This window comes from Monoraphidium neglectum, assembly GCF_000611645.1.
Source record: "Monoraphidium neglectum strain SAG 48.87 unplaced genomic scaffold scaffold00807, whole genome shotgun sequence".
Classification (NCBI taxonomy): domain Eukaryota; kingdom Viridiplantae; phylum Chlorophyta; class Chlorophyceae; order Sphaeropleales; family Selenastraceae; genus Monoraphidium; species Monoraphidium neglectum.
Genome location: NW_014012821.1, coordinates 2,291 through 20,538, shown reverse-complemented (window position 1 = coordinate 20,538; position 18,248 = coordinate 2,291). Strand labels below are relative to the sequence as shown.

The 18,248-nt window shown below is 64.2% G+C and overlaps 3 protein-coding genes across 3 annotated transcripts in view; 2 read left to right on the top strand and 1 right to left on the bottom strand.

The window, feature by feature from the left end:
- Positions 1-2,490: 2,490 nt before the first annotated feature.
- MNEG_5427 (Mitogen-activated protein kinase kinase kinase 11) lies at positions 2,491-3,925 on the top strand (the record flags this gene model as incomplete). The annotated part of the gene is made up of 5 exons (XM_014046099.1): positions 2,491-2,611; positions 2,854-2,924; positions 3,108-3,185; positions 3,440-3,660; positions 3,910-3,925. 5 exons carry the CDS (start codon positions 2,491-2,493, stop codon positions 3,923-3,925), a joined length of 507 nt encoding a protein of 168 aa, XP_013901553.1.
- A 4,296-nt stretch (positions 3,926-8,221) lies between these two features.
- MNEG_5426 (Mitogen-activated protein kinase kinase kinase 11) lies at positions 8,222-14,376 on the bottom strand (the record flags this gene model as incomplete). Its single annotated transcript, XM_014046098.1, has 17 exons — positions 8,222-8,563; positions 8,835-8,912; positions 9,097-9,167; positions 9,385-9,517; positions 9,687-9,776; positions 9,928-10,032; positions 10,102-10,133; positions 10,405-10,840; positions 11,133-11,232; positions 11,602-11,673; positions 11,938-12,461; positions 12,815-12,906; positions 13,199-13,248; positions 13,503-13,522; positions 13,778-13,807; positions 14,041-14,183; positions 14,352-14,376. 17 exons carry the CDS (start codon positions 14,374-14,376, stop codon positions 8,222-8,224), a joined length of 2,343 nt encoding a protein of 780 aa, XP_013901552.1.
- A 1,252-nt stretch (positions 14,377-15,628) lies between these two features.
- MNEG_5425 (Uncharacterized protein) overlaps positions 15,629-18,248 on the top strand; it is a gene marked incomplete at both ends in the record, with an annotated part of 4,869 nt that continues 2,249 nt past the window's right edge. The window contains 4 exons of the mRNA XM_014046097.1: positions 15,629-15,803; positions 16,025-16,709; positions 16,977-17,591; positions 17,939-18,213. Coding sequence (XP_013901551.1) covers positions 15,629-15,803; positions 16,025-16,709; positions 16,977-17,591; positions 17,939-18,213 — 1,750 coding nt within the window. The remainder of the gene's footprint in view (positions 15,804-16,024; positions 16,710-16,976; positions 17,592-17,938; positions 18,214-18,248) is intronic.

The window sequence follows — 18,248 nt, the reverse complement described above, 5'->3', positions numbered from 1 at the left end:
GTGTCTGTGTGTGTGTGTGTGTCTGTGTGCGCGTGCGTGCGCGCATACCTGCGTGCGCGCGAGCGCAGGCGCGCGTGCATGTGCACGTGTGTGGGAAGTGGCCGGGGTGGCGCCATCACCAGGAGTGTGCTAACACAGTGTGCGCTGGTTTTGAGACGTAAGAACGGCTGACCTAGTGAGAACGGCTGAGCTGGCGCTCGCATTCAATGCATGAATGCATGCCTCGTCAGATCACCGGTCATCCATCTCAATGCCTTGGGCCCCTGACAGCATGCGCTCCTGCACAGTGATATCCCCTACCTGGAGCCAAACCGTCCCCCGCACCAACCTCGCCCGCCTGTTGCGGCCCCATCACAACCGGCCGGCCTGGCCGCCTCGCTCCCTTGTTTTGCTCCCACCTCCCATCCGCGCATCGGCATCCATCCCTTCTTTTCCGCACACACACCCTATTCGAAAGGTACCGCAGGAGCGAGGTGCCCCTGGAAGCAGTGCTGTCGAGGGCCCTCAACCATCCCCACGTGGTCGCCACGCTGACCTGGCGCATCATGCGAGGGGAGGTGGGTCAGGGGCGAGGCCGGGCTATCAAAAGGTTTGGGCAGCTGACGGAGGCTGCTAGCTGCACGAGGATCGCTGCCGGTGGGGCGAACGCCTTGCCCCGCCCTCGACTGCCGCCTGGCCTTCCGCCGTTTCACGACCAGACTCGGTTCCCATCGCTTGAATGAGCACCGTTGCATCCTCAATCCGAGGATGCAACGAACCGCCTCATTTTGCACCGCCTCATTTGTCGGCGCTGTTGCGGGCGCAGGCGCACCTGCCCAGGCCGGAGCCGGCTGTTGTTGGCGAGTCATTGCAGTTGTCCGACCGGCAGCTGTCAGGAAGTCGCAGCAGGGCGATGTCCCGTGGGGCCACTACTGCAAGCAGCAGCAGCAGCAGCAGCAGCAGCAGCAGCAGCAGCAGCTTCGACAGCTTCGGCAGCAGCAGCTACTGCAGCATAAGCGGCAGCAGCCTCGACGCGGGCGGCTCCACCGGGGCCTTCGAACGTGCAGACGACGAGCCCGCCGCCCCCGCCACCGCCCTGGTCGTGGCAGCGCCCTCACTAATAAGATTGACTTTCGGTGGTACCGCTGGGCCTGCAGCTGTGGCTGTGCCAGTGCATTCTGGTTTTCAGGGGTTGGCATGCATCGCACATCCAATCTCCTTTACCCCTGGCGGCAAGCGCGCCACGGGCGGCGGCTGCGCGGCAGCGTCGCCCGGCTGCGCGTGCAGCCGCAGCGGGGGCGGCGGCAGCGAGATCGGCAACGGCGGCCGCAGCAGGAGCGGCATCGGCATCGGCATCGGCGGCGGCGGCGGCCGCGGCGGCGGCGGCGGCCGCGGCGGCGGCGGCGGCGGCGGCGGCAGCGGCAGCAGGTGTAATCTGGACGGGCATGTGCGCGACAAGGGGGGGCAGGCATGGCTTGGTGAGCGAGGCTGTGAGCGGGGGGTCTGGCCGCGAGTTTGTTGTTTTCCTGGTGAGCGCTTCGGGCTGCCGTGTGCAGCAACGGGCTGGGATCAACATGTATGACAGATTCAAACAGGGCGTGCTCTTGCTGAGTCCCCTTGCAATACCCTGGCAATCTCACACAGTTAGGCTGACGTCGACGCACGCTCAGCTGCTTGAGCCTCCCCACTGCCATCTTGCGCTGTTTGTCACTGAGGGCCAACTTCACGCCCTGTCCCTGTTTACTCCCGCAAATCAACCCATCAGTCCTTGAGTACTGCGACAAAGGCTGCCTGCAGGTGCGCGCGGGTTTGAGAGGCTTGGGTTTGAGGGGCAACCATGGAGGGCGTTGCGTCCCACTTTCAGAGACTTTGACAGCAGCGCTGCCCCGCCTTGGACGCGGGCGCCCGTCATTCATAAGCAACCTGCCCTGCCACCCAGAGGTACACGGGCGCATGCCAGACCAAGATAAGAGGGGATTGCCAGCCAGGCACGCTCGCGCGTGCGTGGGCCCTCTGGCGGCGTCTCGGGGTGTGGCGGGCGGAGCGGGCTGCAGTGCAGGCAGTATGGTGCCCGCCTCCCGCGCGTCACTGCATGTAGGCCAACCCCCGTCTGCGCCTACCACCCACAACAACGCAGGATGCTATCAACGAGGGCTGGCTGCGCAGCAGCCCTGCACCCTGCAATGGGGAGGCAGACATTTGGGCTGTCCTCACCACAGCGCGCGAGGTGTGTGTGTGTGTGTCATGGGCTCTTGCGGCGTCGCGTGCAGGGGCTTGCTGGCATGCCTGCGCGCAGGCGGCGTAGTGCGCCTGCGAGGTGTATACACAGCGAAGCGCATACCAGCACGCGGGTGCCCATTTGACCCACACGTACACACGCACGCACGCACGCACGCGCGTACACACACACCGACACACGATTGGCTACAACCTTGAAATTTCCAAAGGCACTACCTAACATCCATCCTGTCCCTGAAACCCTCGGCACCTCTTCCCCAGATTGCTGCCGCCATGTCGTACCTCCACGACCTGGACATCGTCCACGGGGGCCTCTCATCGTTCAACGTGCTGCTCACCAGCGCAAGCACAGAGGCCGCGCGCGCGTCCCGCGGCTTCAGCGCCAAGGTGTCTGGTGAGTAACGGCAGGCCAGTCAATTTTGGGGAAGGGGGTGGTCTGCAGGTCCTACAGACAGCCGCGGCTGCTTTTAGGTGCTCAGGGCGGGCGGCTTGCTTTGATGTTGAGATGGAGCCTGACTCAGCACATGTGCATCGCCATCTGTAGAGACGGCATCGGTGCAACGTTCTTCCCAGGGCGTCTGCTCGTCTTTCTGATTTCTGTCTCTCATGCGCCCCTGCCGCCGCCTGCCGCCGCAGACTTTGGCGTGGCGCGCTGCCTAGACCACAAGAGCCGCGTTGAGACGGCCACCCACGGCACCGTATCACACGTGAGATCAAGGGTTCACATCACATCTTATTTATGTTAGAGGAAGTTTCAACCATGCACGCCTGCACTCATTTGTGGCAGCATCTCCGCAGATTGGCGCAAAAATATTGACCCTAATAGGCCTGGGTGTCTAGCCCCTGATGACTCACTGCCGCATACCTGTTTGCATCATCCAAACTGACAGATGGCCCCCGAGGTGCTGGAGCGGGGCGAGCTTTCCAAGGCTGCGGACGTCTACTCCTTTGGGGTGGTGCTCTGGCAGGTGCGGCGCGCTTCACAGGCTGCTTCCTTTCAGCTACACAGCGCAGGGCCTCCCATGCGCCCACAGCGCGGCCCCGCCATTTTCCCCTCACCCGTGGAAACTTGTTCTCAGATGGGTCCGCAGCTGGTCGTGCTGCAGCGACAAACGGTGTTTGCGCCGCACCTGGTCCCATGTAGCATGCAGACCCAGGACCTGATTCCCAATATTTCAATCTTGTTCACCTTCCTGCTTTCCCGCGCCCCTAAATCCCGCAGATGTGCGCCGGCCGCCGCGTGTGGGCGGGCCTGACTCACGCCGCCATCGTCAAGGCCGTCTGCGCCGAGGGCCGCCGCCTGGAGTTTGGCCCCGAGACCCACGAGGGTGTCGCCCTGCTGGCCCAGGCCTGCATGGCGCGGGACCCCCGGGAGCGCCCCTCCTTCAGGGAGGTGCTGGAAGTCCTGGAGCCACTGGGGGCCGCCCTGATCGACTCTGCGCCGTGCCCTTCAGTGGCGGTGCCTGCATGGCCGGGGACGACCGGAGGAAAGCTGGAGGGCAGAACACCGAGCTCAGACATAATCAGAAGAGTTCCATGAGCTGCGGCGCACGTGTGAAGCGCCGCCACTTGGGCTTGCGACCACGTGGCTGCAAAGGCAGTGCCCGTTGCGGCACGTGCGGGAAATAAAAACGTGGATGCGCTCTCTGGCACTGCAATTGAGCTGCGCTCTCTGGCACTGCAACTGCGTAGGTGCCGCTCTCACTAAAAAGTAGAGACGGTGTCACGCAGGGTACCACCACACTGTGGTGGGAGGATTGGAGTGATTTTTGCGCGCACGCTCCACACACCCCGCACGATCCGCGGGTTGGCCAGGAGCCGTGGCGTAGCACATGTGGCACCAACAAATCCAATTCAAGAATGCTGTAGGCCCACGGCCCTGGGGTTTGCCAGTGGGGGTTGCCTTTCCGTGCTCGCTGCCCCTGCTATTGCGGCGCGGCCTCCGCCCCAGCAATATCGCCAAGTTGCGAAACGCTGCCATGCTGCACTGCGCTTTGCCAGTGGCGGCGACGAGCGCCTTGCCACCTGTGCTTTTCAGTTGTTGCTTGCTGTCACTCGGTGCGTATGTGCGCCCGAGGTTGTGGTCAGATGGCTCCCGCTTGTACACTGTGCCACTCGTCAACAGGCTGTGGCCTTGACACGGCGCAAGCCGAAATAAAGTCGCTGCTGCTGTGTGTCAATTACACTGCGCGCAAGAAGACCCTTTCAGTGCCGGCTGCCCCCCCCTGCCCCTTTGGCAGGGGAAGTCAGCCGATTGCTCGCCACCAAGACACCACTGGGTCACTGCCAACAATTTGTTGCCATTGAAGGCAGCCGCCGTGCTGCTCAGATGTGTGCTGACAAGTGCCCCAACAGTTTCCTCGCACCCTCTTGTGCCTCAAAACGAGACCGTAGGCCCCTTTGGCCAATTCATAATCAGAAGGTTGCAGGCTGAGCACGCCTTGCCAGTGTTTATGTCTTACACACAGGTAGATGCGGTGGGCACACACGTGCGTGCAGTGGATTCGCGGGAGCAAAGCGCCTTGGCGGCGGCCGCGAGCTGACGTCTAAGACTCCGCCCGCTGTGTTCATTCATGGCTGCCGGGCATGCCCGAGCGCCGCAGGCTATGCTTGCCCTTGCCGCATCCATCACAATGTCATTGGCCCCGCCGCCGCTGCACACTGCCCTGCATCAAATAACGCCAGGTCGCCTCCAGGCGCTGACCGCTTGCCGCCAGGAGCCAATTATTGATAGCTAGCACCTGCAACCCTGACTGCGAACCAGCCGCCCTGATGCGGCCCTGCCCATAAAGCAGGGGTCCTCCTGTGATGGCACCCCCACCCCCTTGATAGCGCGCACACACCTCAAAAGACACACTGATTAGGCACACCTGTCAACACCTACCTGCACGCCAATATGGGTTCAGGGTTTAGGGTTTACATAACATCAGGATTATTAAGTCACGACCATCAATTTGTCCCCGAGACTTTCAGTGTTCCAAAGGCGCTGTCGGCAGGCAACCGCACTGCACCAATCTGTCCTTGCATTGCCCGCAACCAGCTTGAGGCGGCACGCTTGTGGCGCTGTCGCTTACGATATCCGAGCCGCTTTAGGTTTTGTGCGGACATCTCGACAACTCCGTTGTCGGAGCTTAAGCACTACCTGATTGGCTTCCATTGCACGTGCACACCGAGGATTTGTACTGCAACCCACCCACCGCCTGCACAGCCAGCAGCCCGTCACCGGCGTCGGCGGCCGGCAGTGTTTTGAACAAGCTGGCCGGGTGTTGGCCTCTGAGCACTGCGCTGTCATGCTTTGCACAAGTACAGCTCCTTGGCAAACGTGCGCCCGCTGGTGGACAGCTGTATGTGCCGCCATTGGAGTGACAGTGTTGGTTCAACTGCCTTACTTGAAGCTGCCGAAGGGCTCGGGCATCAGGTGCACACCAGCATGCTAGTATGTGCACGATGATGTGTTGGCGCGTGCGTGCCGACCGCTTTGTAAACGTTGGCCGCTTGTGTATCATTTTTGCAGGCTGCCCGGCTTGTACATCAGTGGGGCTGGCAGCGGCTGGCAGCAAGTAAGGCGGCATTTTGGCCATGGCGAGGTGCTGACAACGGGCCCAACCTCAGGTTGGGCATAGGCTATGCCCTGAGTGCGGCGGCCTGCAGATTGATAGCATGAATGGCGCGCCGCTGGTGCAGTGTGTTGATAATGTTTCGGTGCAATACCACATTATATATTCCAAAACAGTGCTCAGTTGCATTCGAGAACGTCTGCCCTGCTGCAAGGTTAGAGTGCTGTGCTATGCTAAAACTCCAGTGCAACTGCGGCATCATCACCCGTCGTCACCACTCAATGGTTACACACATAAAATTGGGTTGGCCAGCCGGTGCTCAGCCAGATTATCCAAGCACTACGTATGGACTCAAGTTGCCACAGTTGTAAAACCTCCCCTTTATGATAGCATCAGTTCACTCATCACAACGCATTCGGGGCACAACCTAACAAAGCAGCAATCGACAAACACAACGCGACTGCAGCCGGCTTGCCAAGCCTGTTGCACGGCATGCAAATGCACCTGCATCAATCCCCCATCCCCGAGCAGAGCGAGCGCGTAACAGATGCATACGCGTCCGTGTTGACGCCGCTGCCAAACAAGCAAGCCCCGGAGTTTGCACGCAAAAGCTCGCAGTTAGGTAGCCTTGGACTGCGCGGCGGGACAAGGCGGCAGCAACTATAATGGTGGATGCACGCGTTGGTGCCCTGCTGGGGTGCTCCAGCGATGCGGCTGGGGTGAGGGTTCTGAATGACCCACCAAGCAGCCACCCCCCAGCGCTCAAACGCAGGGCGGCTCGGCACAGGCCGATATTAGCGGCGCGGGCGCGCAGTTAGATAGGTGGCACAGGGTCCTGCAGCCCCTGGAGGCAGAGCGCAATGCAGTAGACGTATCAGAAAGAGGGAAACGAAAAGCCGTGAGGGACGATGCGGTCGTTGGTGACCAAATGGATGCAATGATCTAACCTCGGCATACCCTGATGGATGGTAAAAATGGTCAATGCTGATTAGAAACGGCTGCGAGTGAGATTGCAGCTTGTGACGCACTCAGCAAGATGGTGAACGTGGGGGTTGGGGTGGAGGTAGATGGCTGGCGTCCCATCACTGAAGTGCTTTTCCAGCGTGGGGACACGGTTCATTGCCAGGATGGGAGTCGAGCCAAGTGAGCGTTGCCGTATAAACCCACGTGTCCAGTACCAAGGGCCAGCACGAGTGTGAGGGCCCCTGAGGTAGAAGCTGCAGGCGCGCACCTGCGGTGCCAGCGACAGCGCAGCCCCTGGATTTGGCGAGCAGTTCCAAATCGGGCGACCAGACACAAGCAAGTAGGGCCCAGCACGCCACAAAGAGCAGTGCACCAAAGCAGAGAGTCCTTGCGAGGCATGTGATGATCAGGCCGCAGCTTCATTCTTTTGCCCACGCACTTGCAGGCGCGACGGGCGCCGTGCCAAACTCGGGTTCGGCGCTTTTGAGGGGTGATCCATGCGGTGAGATTGCTTGCTGGCATGTGATTGAGCCAGCGAGGATAGGGGTGGCGCTTCAAGGGGCGCGCATAGTTGTTGATACGTGGCGGGTGGCAACATAAGGCCAATCATCAGGGCCCCATGCAAACAATGCACGAGCTGGATGCGGCCCAAACGAGCTCGCGAAAAGCTTCCAGAACAGCCATTGATGATGACAAGCGGCCCTTTCAGCGCGATCGAGCACGGCCGAGGTGAGTATGTGATGTGCATAATGAGAGTGGTGCGCAGCAACAACCGCATTGGGGCCGATGGGCTGCCGCGGCGTTGCTTGAATGAAGCGCGTGAGACGGTGTGTTTCATTAGGGCTAGTCAAGCAACAGTTTAACAAATAGAGCAGTCGCAAGAAGACGGCACAATGCGCTTGCTCGATCTCTTGGCACAAATGATGATAAATATATTCATGGTGGTAGGCTCAACAGACCCTGAACCACCGGCGGCAAGAAGCTCGCAGCCCTGCGGCCCGCAGCCCGCGCAAGTGCAACCCCGGCGGGCGACGCTCTCACTGGGCATGCGGGGTGCTGAATGGCACGGCAAAAACAAAGCTCCTTCCCTCAACCGCCTTGTCGGCACATGCTCAATTCCCCGCGAGCGCCACGGCGGCGGCCGAATCATGTAGAATGCTCAAACATATAAGCTCCTTCAAGTCACAGGCGCCGCCTCCCCCTCAGCAATCTTGCACGCCGCTGTGGCGGGCCGAAGCGTCCGCCTGCGGACCCATCGTGCACTGACGCAATCTGCAAGCGTTTAAATGTTGTAGTCATAACCTTGTAGGATGAGGGCAACAGCCCACTCAGCTTGACCGCCAGCCAAGCTCAGTGCCGCTTGGCGCGGGCCCCAGCCAGCACCGCCCCCCTGGGTGAGTGGGAGCTGCAGCAGCGCGGGCCACACCTCATCGGGGGCTTCCAAAGGCGTCGCCTCGCCGAACGCTGTGCCGCTGGGCGGGCCATCACTCGTCCGCCTCGCTGCCGCCCCCGACGTCCTCTCCGACCAGACGCGGGTCGTAAGGCAACCCGCCGCCGGCGCCGGCGCCGCCGCGGCTGCGGGTGGCGCGCGTGCTGAAACCCAAAAAGGACCCGCTGTGGAGGTCAGCCCCCAGTGGCTCCAGGACTTCCAGCACCTCCCTGAAGGAGGGGCGCTCCTGGGGGTCCCGCGCCATGCAGGCCTGGGCCAGCAGGGCGACACCCTCGTGCGTCTCGGGGCCAAACTCCAGGCGGCGGCCCTCGGCGCAGACGGTCTTGACGATGGCGGCGTGAGTCAGGCCCGCCCACGCGCGGCGGCCGGCGAACATCTGCCGGGTTGAAGAGCACGGCGAGAACGTCGGAAGTTTGATTGAGATTGCACAATCGGGCATCCAGCCTTGGGCCTGGACGCCAGCTGGAACTGAGTGCAGCACAACAGCCATATGTTGCAGCAACACAAGCGGTGGAACCTTATCAGGGGGCAAGCCCCAAGAAAAGTGAGGGCAACAAACGCCGGTCAAACACGGTCAAGCGCCGCAACTGTGTAGCTAGCTCTGTGACCTCTGCTGAAATCGAAGCAGACCAGGAAGCATGTCGCACCTGCCAGAGCAGCACCCCAAACGAGTAGACATCAGCTGCCTTGGACACCACGCCCCGCTCCAGCACTTCGGGCGCCATCTGTCAAATTGGGAGAATCGAAAAGCAATGCTGTCAGCAGTTGGTTAGACAGAGGTTGGTGGACACCCAGACCAAGATGTCCTGCGTGCATGGGCAAGCCTGCAGTGGCACTCCAGTTTGAGATGAATGGATGCAATCACGCTGTAAGATGTCCTGTGTGATCTACATAAAATCCTGCTCTCACGTGTGAAATCGTGCCATGGGCGAGTGTCGCCACGCGACTCTTGTGGTCCAGGCAGCGCGCCAAACCAAAATCTGCGACGGCCGGCAGCGGCGGGGGCACGGTGAGAGGCATCAACCAGACAGATGTGGCGACTGTATGGGGGTCCTACTGCAGTGAAAGCACCTGCGCGGGGTCAAGCGTCGCCTCAAGACAATCAAGAGCTGCCCTCAGTGCGTGGCAAGCGGATCAACACAGAATGTGGCCGTGAGGCGGCCGCCCCCCTCTGCTAGTCAACCTGCCGTCACGCACCAGACACCTTGGCGCTGAAGCCGCGCGACGCGCGCGCGGCCTCTGTGCTTGCGCTGGTGAGCAGCACGTTGAACGATGAGAGGTCCCCGTGGACGATGTCCAGGTCGTGGAGGTACGACATGGCGGCAGCAATCTGGGGGTGGGTTGCGAAGCAGTGCGTGAAGTTGGATTTTTGCGGGTTGTTGCAGGTGCAAATGCAGTTTGCCTGCTTGTATGTGCCCACCAGTAATCAAGTATGCTCAGTGCATGCGCAAGCACGTGGAGGCCAAAGCTCGGGAAATGGCGTCGGCGGCGTCTCACACCTCTCTGGCGGTCGTGAGGACTGAAAGCAGCTCAGCCTCGCCCTCGCCGCACTCAGGGCCGCTACGCAGCCAGCCCTTGTCAATAGCATCCTGCGTTTTTCCCAGAAATTTGGGCGCACGCAAGAGGGGCTTGGCAGGGCATATTCCAGCTGGCCGGCAATTGGGTGCACACCTAGCCCCCAAGCCTTCGTTCGGCCGCCCGCGCCACCGTTGGTGCGGTGCGGCTGGGCATTGGCTGCACGCGCCTCGTGTAGCAGCACGCCTGCTTGTGCAATGGGGCCGTCAGCCGCAGCCGCAGCCGCAGCCGCAGCCGCAGCCGCAGCCGCAGCCGCAGCCGCAGCCGCAGCTACACAATTGCAACCGCAGCCTCAACCGCAGCCGCACAGCCGCAGCCGCACAGGTGCGCCTCACCCACCTGCAGGCAGCCCTTGTCGCAATACTCCAGGACTGACGTCATTGCAAGAAGAGTGACGAAATCACGGCAACCACGCGCCATGCGTGCAGCGAGGCGGGCACTGCATTAGATGGCATCTTGAAAAATAGCAGTGGCAAGCAAACCTGCAAAGACATTGAAGAAAACCCTGAAGAAAGGCCACCGGCACCACAAGCGGATTAGGGGTGACGCCCCACCACCTCCCCTTGCCTCCCAAGAGGCCCTTCGACCTCAGCCGTCTCGTCCCCGCCCTCCCCGCCCCCCGGGCCCCACGCAAGCGCGCACCTATCCACGTCTGCCCTTCGCAGCCGCGCGACCAGAAGCCCCGGCTGCTCCCGCTGGCGCTGGCTGCACCCCCCAGGGGCCCCGACATATGGACGCCGCTGTCCAGGCGCCCAAGAGGCGATGAGCGCAGGGAGAAGCTCGATCCGACGCGCAGGCCGCCGGCGGCGAGGCCCAGCGCGAACGAAATGTCCATGTGCGAACCGGCATCCGAAGAGGCGGCGTCCGCGCAGCTGCCGCGCCCGATGCTGCCACTGACGCCGGGGCTGCCGGCGCCGCTGCGGCCACGGATGCGGCTGCAGCCGGCGTCGGCGAGGCTGGCGGGGCCTGCTGCGGCGTCGTCCTGGGATGCGGGGTTTGCGATGCAGCTGCCTGACACCTTCTCGGACGCAGGCAGTGACTCGCCAACCAGCTCCCACTCCGGCTTGGGCAGGCGAGCCTGCGTGTGGGCGAGCAGGCCGCCGGTCGCATGAGCGCGCGGGCAACATTGGCAGCAGGTTGCGGGGGCGCGGGTTTTGAAGGTGACCAGCGCACGCGTCTGCACCTGCTGCGAGGCGCTCTGAGCCGAGATGACTGGTCCCCGTGTTCAGACCTTGCTTATTCGCAGTCTGACGGCGTCCTTGCCCGCGCTCCAAACGCCCTGCCGCGTCGCTCCTTTTCGCAGCAAAAACGCCCCCCTGCCCCCCCCCCCCGGGCAGCAGAGCTCGGTCAGGCATGAGGCGCAGGCGCACCTCCCCGGTTACGCAGCGCCACGTCAGCGTCGAAACGATGTGCGGGTGGCTGAGGGCCCGCGACAGCACCGCCTCAAAGGATGCCCCAGTGGCCTCGTCTCTGTACAGGAGGGTAGGGGGCAGGGGTTAGTGCGTCTTGGAGCAAACCGGACAATGTGCCCAAGCAGAAGCATGGTTGCACGGCGAGGCAAAGCGCAAGTGCGGCTGGTCACTGCCAGCCTGGCGTTAGCAGGCGCCCTGCCGTGCGGCATGGCAGCTCGGGCCGGGGCCGTCACAGGTCAGCTGGGGGTCATGACTGCAACGTGTGCACAAACGTTGTACCCGTCACGCGTCCAAAACCTAAAGTTGCGCCTCCATATGCACACTTAACCCCCAGCACGCACGCACGCACACACGCACGAACGCACGCACACACACACATACACACACACACACACATACACACACACACACACAATCACACAGTCACCTCTTGTGCACAGCGCTCTCCTCCAGGACCTTCACGGCCACCCTGCTGCCAAAGTACTTGCCAGTGAACACCCTGGCGGCAGGAAGACGGGGCGGTTGTTGCGCGGTCACAAGAAAACGGTTGGGATGCTGAAACGGCTCCTGTCATCCGGCGCCCTGCGTCAGACCTAGCCCGGGGTGTGCACAGCGGGAGCCAACAGCAAGGGTTTGCATTCGGCTCCGGCGGAATGCATACTGAGCGGGCTTCGAGTTGGCAAGACCATTGAACGGATTCTATGTCTGTGATCAGTAGGCGGTCGGCGCTGCCGCCGGTCTCCGCGCTGTGAGTACTCATCACCTGCCATAGGAGCCGCTCGACAGCTGAGACCCAATTTTCAGGCCCGGCACAGGGCACGCGCCGCAGGCCGCCTCGGACGGCGCCCCGGAGCCGCGCCCGCCGCCGCCCGCCAGGGCCGCGGCGCCCGCGAACGCTCCGCTGCTGCTGCGGCTGCTGACTAAGAGCTCCGTGACGGCCGCGGCAGCAGAACGGCGGTTGGGCAGCGGCGGCAGGGGGTGGCACGCCCCACTGTGGCATCTGCCGTCCAGCCAGCTGCCGCGGCTCGTCATAGTGCTGAAGCTTTTGCTGCTGACGGTGACGCCCGCGCCTGCCCCCGCGCCGCGGCCGCCGCCGCAGCCGCCGCCGCCGCCGCGGCTGCCCAAGCTGAAGCTGCTGCCGCCGCTGGGGAAGCTGCCATCCAGGCTGAGGGCGCGCACGGGGGGCGAAACAGCTGAGAGAGCGGCGTCCACGACCGCAGTGGACAGGCGCGCGCTGCTTTCCAGCTTTTGGGCCACCACGTCTGCAAATTTCGACAGAATGGCAAGCTGGGAGGGCGGGGGGATGCGGGAAAATCGATGCAGCAACATGTGGCTGTTAGGGACATGCAAGATGTCAGGGGATGATACAGTACGCGATGCAGCATGGGGAGAATGAATACTTCACGTGTGCGGCGGCCGTGCGGGAAGGTGACAGGTGCGGCGCGGAAGGCGGGCGGGCGGGCGCGCGCGACGTCGACACCCGCCGGCTTGCGATGAGTTAGGGCTCCATCAGCGTCAGGACGGGTCTTTGGGCCCGTTGCTGCCGCTGTACTGCCATTTGGCATCTCCGCCCCCTCGCGGCCTGCCCGCCTTCCGGCGCAACACCCGAGCCCGAACCCCTCGGTCCCTTCGCTTGTCACCTGCGACTCAGTGCAGCCGAGGGCGCGTGGCGCCGGGTCGGCGCAGCAGACGACACCCAGCAGCCGCCCCTCTTTGGTGACCAAGGGGGCGCCTGCGCGTGGTGACAGTTGCACATGTGTGTGCGTGTGTGGGACAGGGTTTTGTCGAAATGCATCGTCATCAGGGGCGACAGGGGCCCGTGTCTTGCGGTAGCTGTCACGGGCTCGAAGCGACCAAAAATCCCGCAGCCCCTCCAACCCACCCACCCCTGCATGGAGGCGTGCGCATTTGGGCGGTGGAGGTCCGCCTGCCGGCCCGGGGGCTGTGCCCACATGCACGCGTCGGCTCCGGCCGCACCGCTGCCCCCGCCATCGAGCGACACGCCTTGCTGTGCCAGTGCTCACCAGCGTAGAAGCTCACGGCGCCGGACAGCACACAGGGGCGGCTGGCAAACCTGCAGCCACGAATAGCATCATGGGCAGCATGTTGGCAGGCGGGCAGGCGGGGCCCCGAGCGCAGGCAGGGGTGGGTTGCCGCCCCTGAGGGCGGTCTGCCAGCGCAAATGCGCGCTGCGGGGTGCGGCGCAACGAAGCCACACGGCGCTGGAGACGCCCGCCCGCTCGCCTGGGGTCCTCTCGCATCGCGGGGACTATCAGCGGCGCCGGACCGCCCGCCAAGAACGGCCAGCAGCAGACGCTCTTGTGCCACTCGGCGCCGGCGGCCACGGCCTGCGGTTGGGACGAAGGACGAGGGGCACGCAGGGGGCGGGTGCGGCGTCGGCGGCGCCGCTTGGAATATAGATAGCGGCGGCCAACTGCCAGCGGCGGGCGGCGCGGCGCGCCGTAAGGAAAATTCGCTTGCACGCGCGGGGGGGTGGGCAGCGGCGTGGCCGCCGGCCTGCTTGGCGGCTGCCGCCGACGCTGCCCGGCCGGCCAGCTGCGGCGCCGCTGCGAGATACGTATGCTGGCAGGCGCACAGCCTACCTGCCCGCCCAGATCGCTCTTTGTCCAGATCTGCGGGTTTGGCATTAAGACAGGGGAGGGGGGGCGGGGAGAGGCGCGGCTGGTACAAAACAGCACAAGCGTGACTGGTGTAGTGGGTTCACATTGCGCGGCGGCCTGACTTTGCAATGAAAACTGAGGCGCCCGCGCCTCGCTTCCTGCGTCCAAAGCTCCCCCGGTATTCTGGCCCGCTGACAGCGCCCATGATTGGATGGCCCTGGGGTGCAGCAGCCTGCCCGGCGCACCCGCTTCTCATCAAAAAGGGCGAGCGCCGCCGTGCGCGCGCCAAAAATGCCAGTCATCAGGGTCAGGACGTTTTCCAGCTCAGGGGGTGCCGGGCAGTCCGCCAGGGCAAGCGACCCCACAAACGCCGCCGTCCGTTCGGCTTCTGAGGCAGTCCGCGGTGCCAGGAGCGCCTCGGGCGCAGCGGTGTGGGCCCCTTTGCGACCAGCGCTCTGCCGGGGCTGCCGACGCAAAAGCCTCCGTGCCAAGCGCGGTCCTGACGTCACAGCGCCGCACTGGCCGCTGTCAGAGGTATCATGGCTGTGAAACATACCTTCTACGCTATGCGTCTGACCCATGGCTGGCCTTTGCGACTTTCTTATCCAACCCGCGGCGGGGTCCACTTCGAGCTTCGCAGTGCGCCCCGGAGAAGGGCCTCCGTGGTGGTGCCTCTCAGGCCTTCTGTCATATGCTGAAGAGGCTCTATAAATCTGTTTATTGCTTTACAGCATGAGTCACCGGGTTTTAACGTGTGCCGGCAAGATGGATAAGCGGCGAGTACTGTACGTGTGAGGCACTCGAAAAGGGTGCTAGCAAGGAGTTTGATCGATGCAGACAGCTTGATTGAAAGTAGTTGTTGTAATGTTTGTGATTTGGGGGTCGATCACCCGCTGGTAAACTGGGTGATAGCCGCGTCACGGCGAAAAGTGGTCCCTTCCTCCCTTCTACCGTAGTTCATGTGGGGGGCGGAGAGCACTTTGCCACACTGCTGGGAAGAGCCCGCCCAGCGCCGCCACCCGAAACGGTGCTGCGTTACACAAGTATTCGCAGCCAATGTACATGGTCTTGTTACGAGTCTGGCCGCCTGAAGGGTGTTGGCACTGCCATTTGCTGTGCAAGTGGCCAGCAGTACCAAAACAGTCAAGCGCAAGGGTGTGTGGTGATATCCACGGGGATTTTCGATGGCTGGAAGGTGCACATAAGGATATGCTGCAAGCCTGAAAACTCCAAGCTGCGAGATCCCACTCGGCTGGGGGCGTCCCGCTTGGCGCCGCACCGTCCCTGTGCACCCCACATGAGGTACTGTAGCAGGGGTGCACAAGGAGAAGGCTGAACTGTTGTGGTTTCTGGGCTTCAGGGTTGACCCGGTCCCAGCTGCATGCCGTACAATTTCGTGTTGATCCCTGAGGCACTCCCTTCGTTGCACAGTCTCTGATGCATTGACGGGCACCGCCGCTCGTGCTGCCAGCCGCTGCACTCATGCACAGCGCACAGCGTACACAGCAGGGGCCGCGCATTCGCAGTCAGTGCTGCATCCGCTATGTAGATTCTGCATACACACTGCGGTAACCTATGTACCCCAGCATTCATCGTCACGCAACTATTGATCCGTGTTACCCGTGAGCAGCACGCCTTGACGAACGGCATTCATTTCTATACCGCGTTGGCATCAAACCCGACCTGCAGGACATCATGATTTGAGGACGTAGCCTGATCCGTTATCTGCCGAATCCTCGGCAACGCCAAACCGCCAGGCCTGCTCGTCGCGCCAAGCACAAGTCTCAACCCGCGTCACCCCGCCGGCGTTGCCGCCGCGAGGCGACCCCGGCCATGGACGGGCGCAGCGCGCCGCTCGCGGACGTGCTCGCGGCGATCGACCGCCACTGGCCGCCGGACGGCGGCGGCCTGGTGACGCAGCAGCTGAACGTGCTGGCGCGCGCCGCGGTCGCAGCGCGGGGCGCGCTGCGCGCTGATGGGTGCTTCACCATGGATCTCGGGGCAGCGGGTGAGCGTCAGTGGCCCTTAATTCAGGGTCCACTGCGCCATGCAAATAACTGGGCGGGTCAACTGTTTATGAATTCGGGCGGTTGAAGCTCTGGCTGCTGGTGCCGTTCAAACGTGGCGCGCCGACAGCTGCGGCGAGCAGCGGCCCTGACCGGCGTTGGCGGACCGGAGCCGCCGCCGCACTCGCCCACACACCTCTGCGAGCGCGCGCCCGCACACCAGGCAACGCGCTCAAGGACTGGCGCGGCGCCCGCGGCGCGGGCCCCGCCGGCGGGTGGCCCGATATCAGCACCCTTCTGCTGAGCGCGAGCGTGGCGCACAACTGTGCGCTCACGCGCGTGCAGAGCCGCCAAAACAGGACCAAGTATTTGCTGGTGTTGGACCCGCGGCCGTTGCTTGAAGAACTTTACGGGACGCAACCTGAGGCCATGCAGCAGCAACAGGCGCAGCAGCAGGCGCAGCAGCAGCAGCAGCAGCAGCAGCAGCAGCAGCAGCAGCAGCAGCAGCAGCAGCTGGGGCAGCCCTATGACATCATTGAGATCTTGGACTCCGACGAGGAAGACGAGCGGGCGTTGCCGGAGCAGCAGCAGCAGCTGCGACGCGCCGCCACCGCGGTTGTGCCGCCAGCAGGCGCCGGGCGCGCGGCGGCCAACGGCCGCGGCGGCGGGGCCTCGGGCGGCGGGGGCGGCTGGTTGGACAAATGGCGGGGGCTTTTTGAGTTGGTGGTGGACGATCGAGGGGTCCCCTCATACGCGCCAATAGCAAGGCGCGGCGGCGACGGCGACGCAGGCGGTGGCGGCGGCGGCGGCCGCGGTGCTGCCGGCGGCAGGGGCGACGGGGGCCCCTTGTTGGAGCGCAGCCGCCCCGCTGGACCGCCGCCGCCGGAGGTTGACAAGCTGCCAGACAGGTGGGCATGGCGGTGCTGGGCAGGCGCGCTTGCCTGCGGAGCCCATCGGGGCGCCGCCCGGGCACTTGATGCCCCAACGCCATGCATCTGTCAGATTGGGAGCCGCGAGGCTGCGGGTGCAGTTGAACCCCTGCACAGCTGCAGGTGGGGGATGGAAGCGCAAAGCCGTCAGAGGGCGGAGGGCCGGGTGTCGTGGTGATCTCTGGTCGGCCGTGCTGCCGCGCCCTCACTGCCGCGCGCGTGCCTTGCCAACCGCTGGCCCCCCAGCCTGCGCCGGCGCCTTAGTTGGGACCCATGCGGCGGGGCGCCGCGGCCGCAGCTCAGTAGCCGGCAGGGTGGCGGCGGCGGCGGCGGTGCAGGCGGCGGCAGCGGCGCTACGGCAGCAGAAGCGTCGATTGAGCTGTTGGGAGGGGGGCCGGACCGGGGAGGGCGTGCGGGGCCCAGCGGCGGCGGGCACCTTTTGCACAACGACCGGGGCGGGCGGCAGCAGCAGCAGCAGCAGCAGGATGCGCAGGAGGAGCAGCAGGAGGAGCAGGAAGCAGAGCAGCAGGATGAGCAGCAGCAGGAGGAGGAGGAGCAGCAGCAGGAGGAGCAGGAGCAGCAAGACGAGTGGTGTTTTCAGGCTGCCCAAGGCGCCGCAGCCGCCGCCGCGGCGACGCCGGGGCCGGCTGACGAGGCGGCAGACGAGGGGGCGGCGCAGGTCGGCGGGCTTGCAGAAGCTGGGGGGGCGGCGGACGGGCGGCAGCAGGTGTTTTGGGACGCTGAGGCGGGCGGCTTGGGGGCCATGCAAGGGGGGGCAGGGGGTACGCGGCAAGCGGGGCCGCCGGCAGGGCACCCAATCGACGAGGCCGCTGCGTCGCTGCTGCTTCTGCTGCCGGAAAGGTGCGGCGGATTCATTCACTGAGGGGAGCATTGTATGGGAGCATTGTATGTAGAAGTGGAGGGTTGCGGCGCCCCAGGCAGCTGCGGCTGGCTGCAAGCACTGGTTTCTGAGGGACGCCCCGAAATCATTGCGCGGCGTGTGGGCGTGTGTGTGTGTGCATGCTTGGGCGCGTGCAGCCGCAGCCACCTACGCAGCGCGTGCATCAAGGTGACCTGACATGACCGCATGCACGTCATCCTAAGCCCGTGCTCGCGGCCGCTAGCTTCCCCCCGCCCTCGCATCTTCCCGTCACCACCCGCCCACCCACCCAACAAACCCGCTCAACCCCCGACCCGCGACCCCCCAGGCTGCGCCGCCAGCTGGCGCCGCTCGCGGCGCCGCCCCCGGGCGCCCCTTTGCTACGAGAGGTGCTTCTGCACGGCCACGCCCGCCCCGCAGCGGTGCGGCTGACGGACGGCTCCGCCTTTGAGCTCGAGGGCCGCGCGCCGCTGTCAGAGGCGCTGCGGGCGCTCGCCGCGGCGCGTAATGAGCTCGGCGCGGCGCAGCGGGCGCGGTGGGGGGGCGCCGCAGGGCGGGGCGACGAGGAGGAGGAGAACGGGGGTGATGGGGATCTGCGACAGGGTGCGGAAGCAGATGGGGCGGGGGCGTGGCGGGGG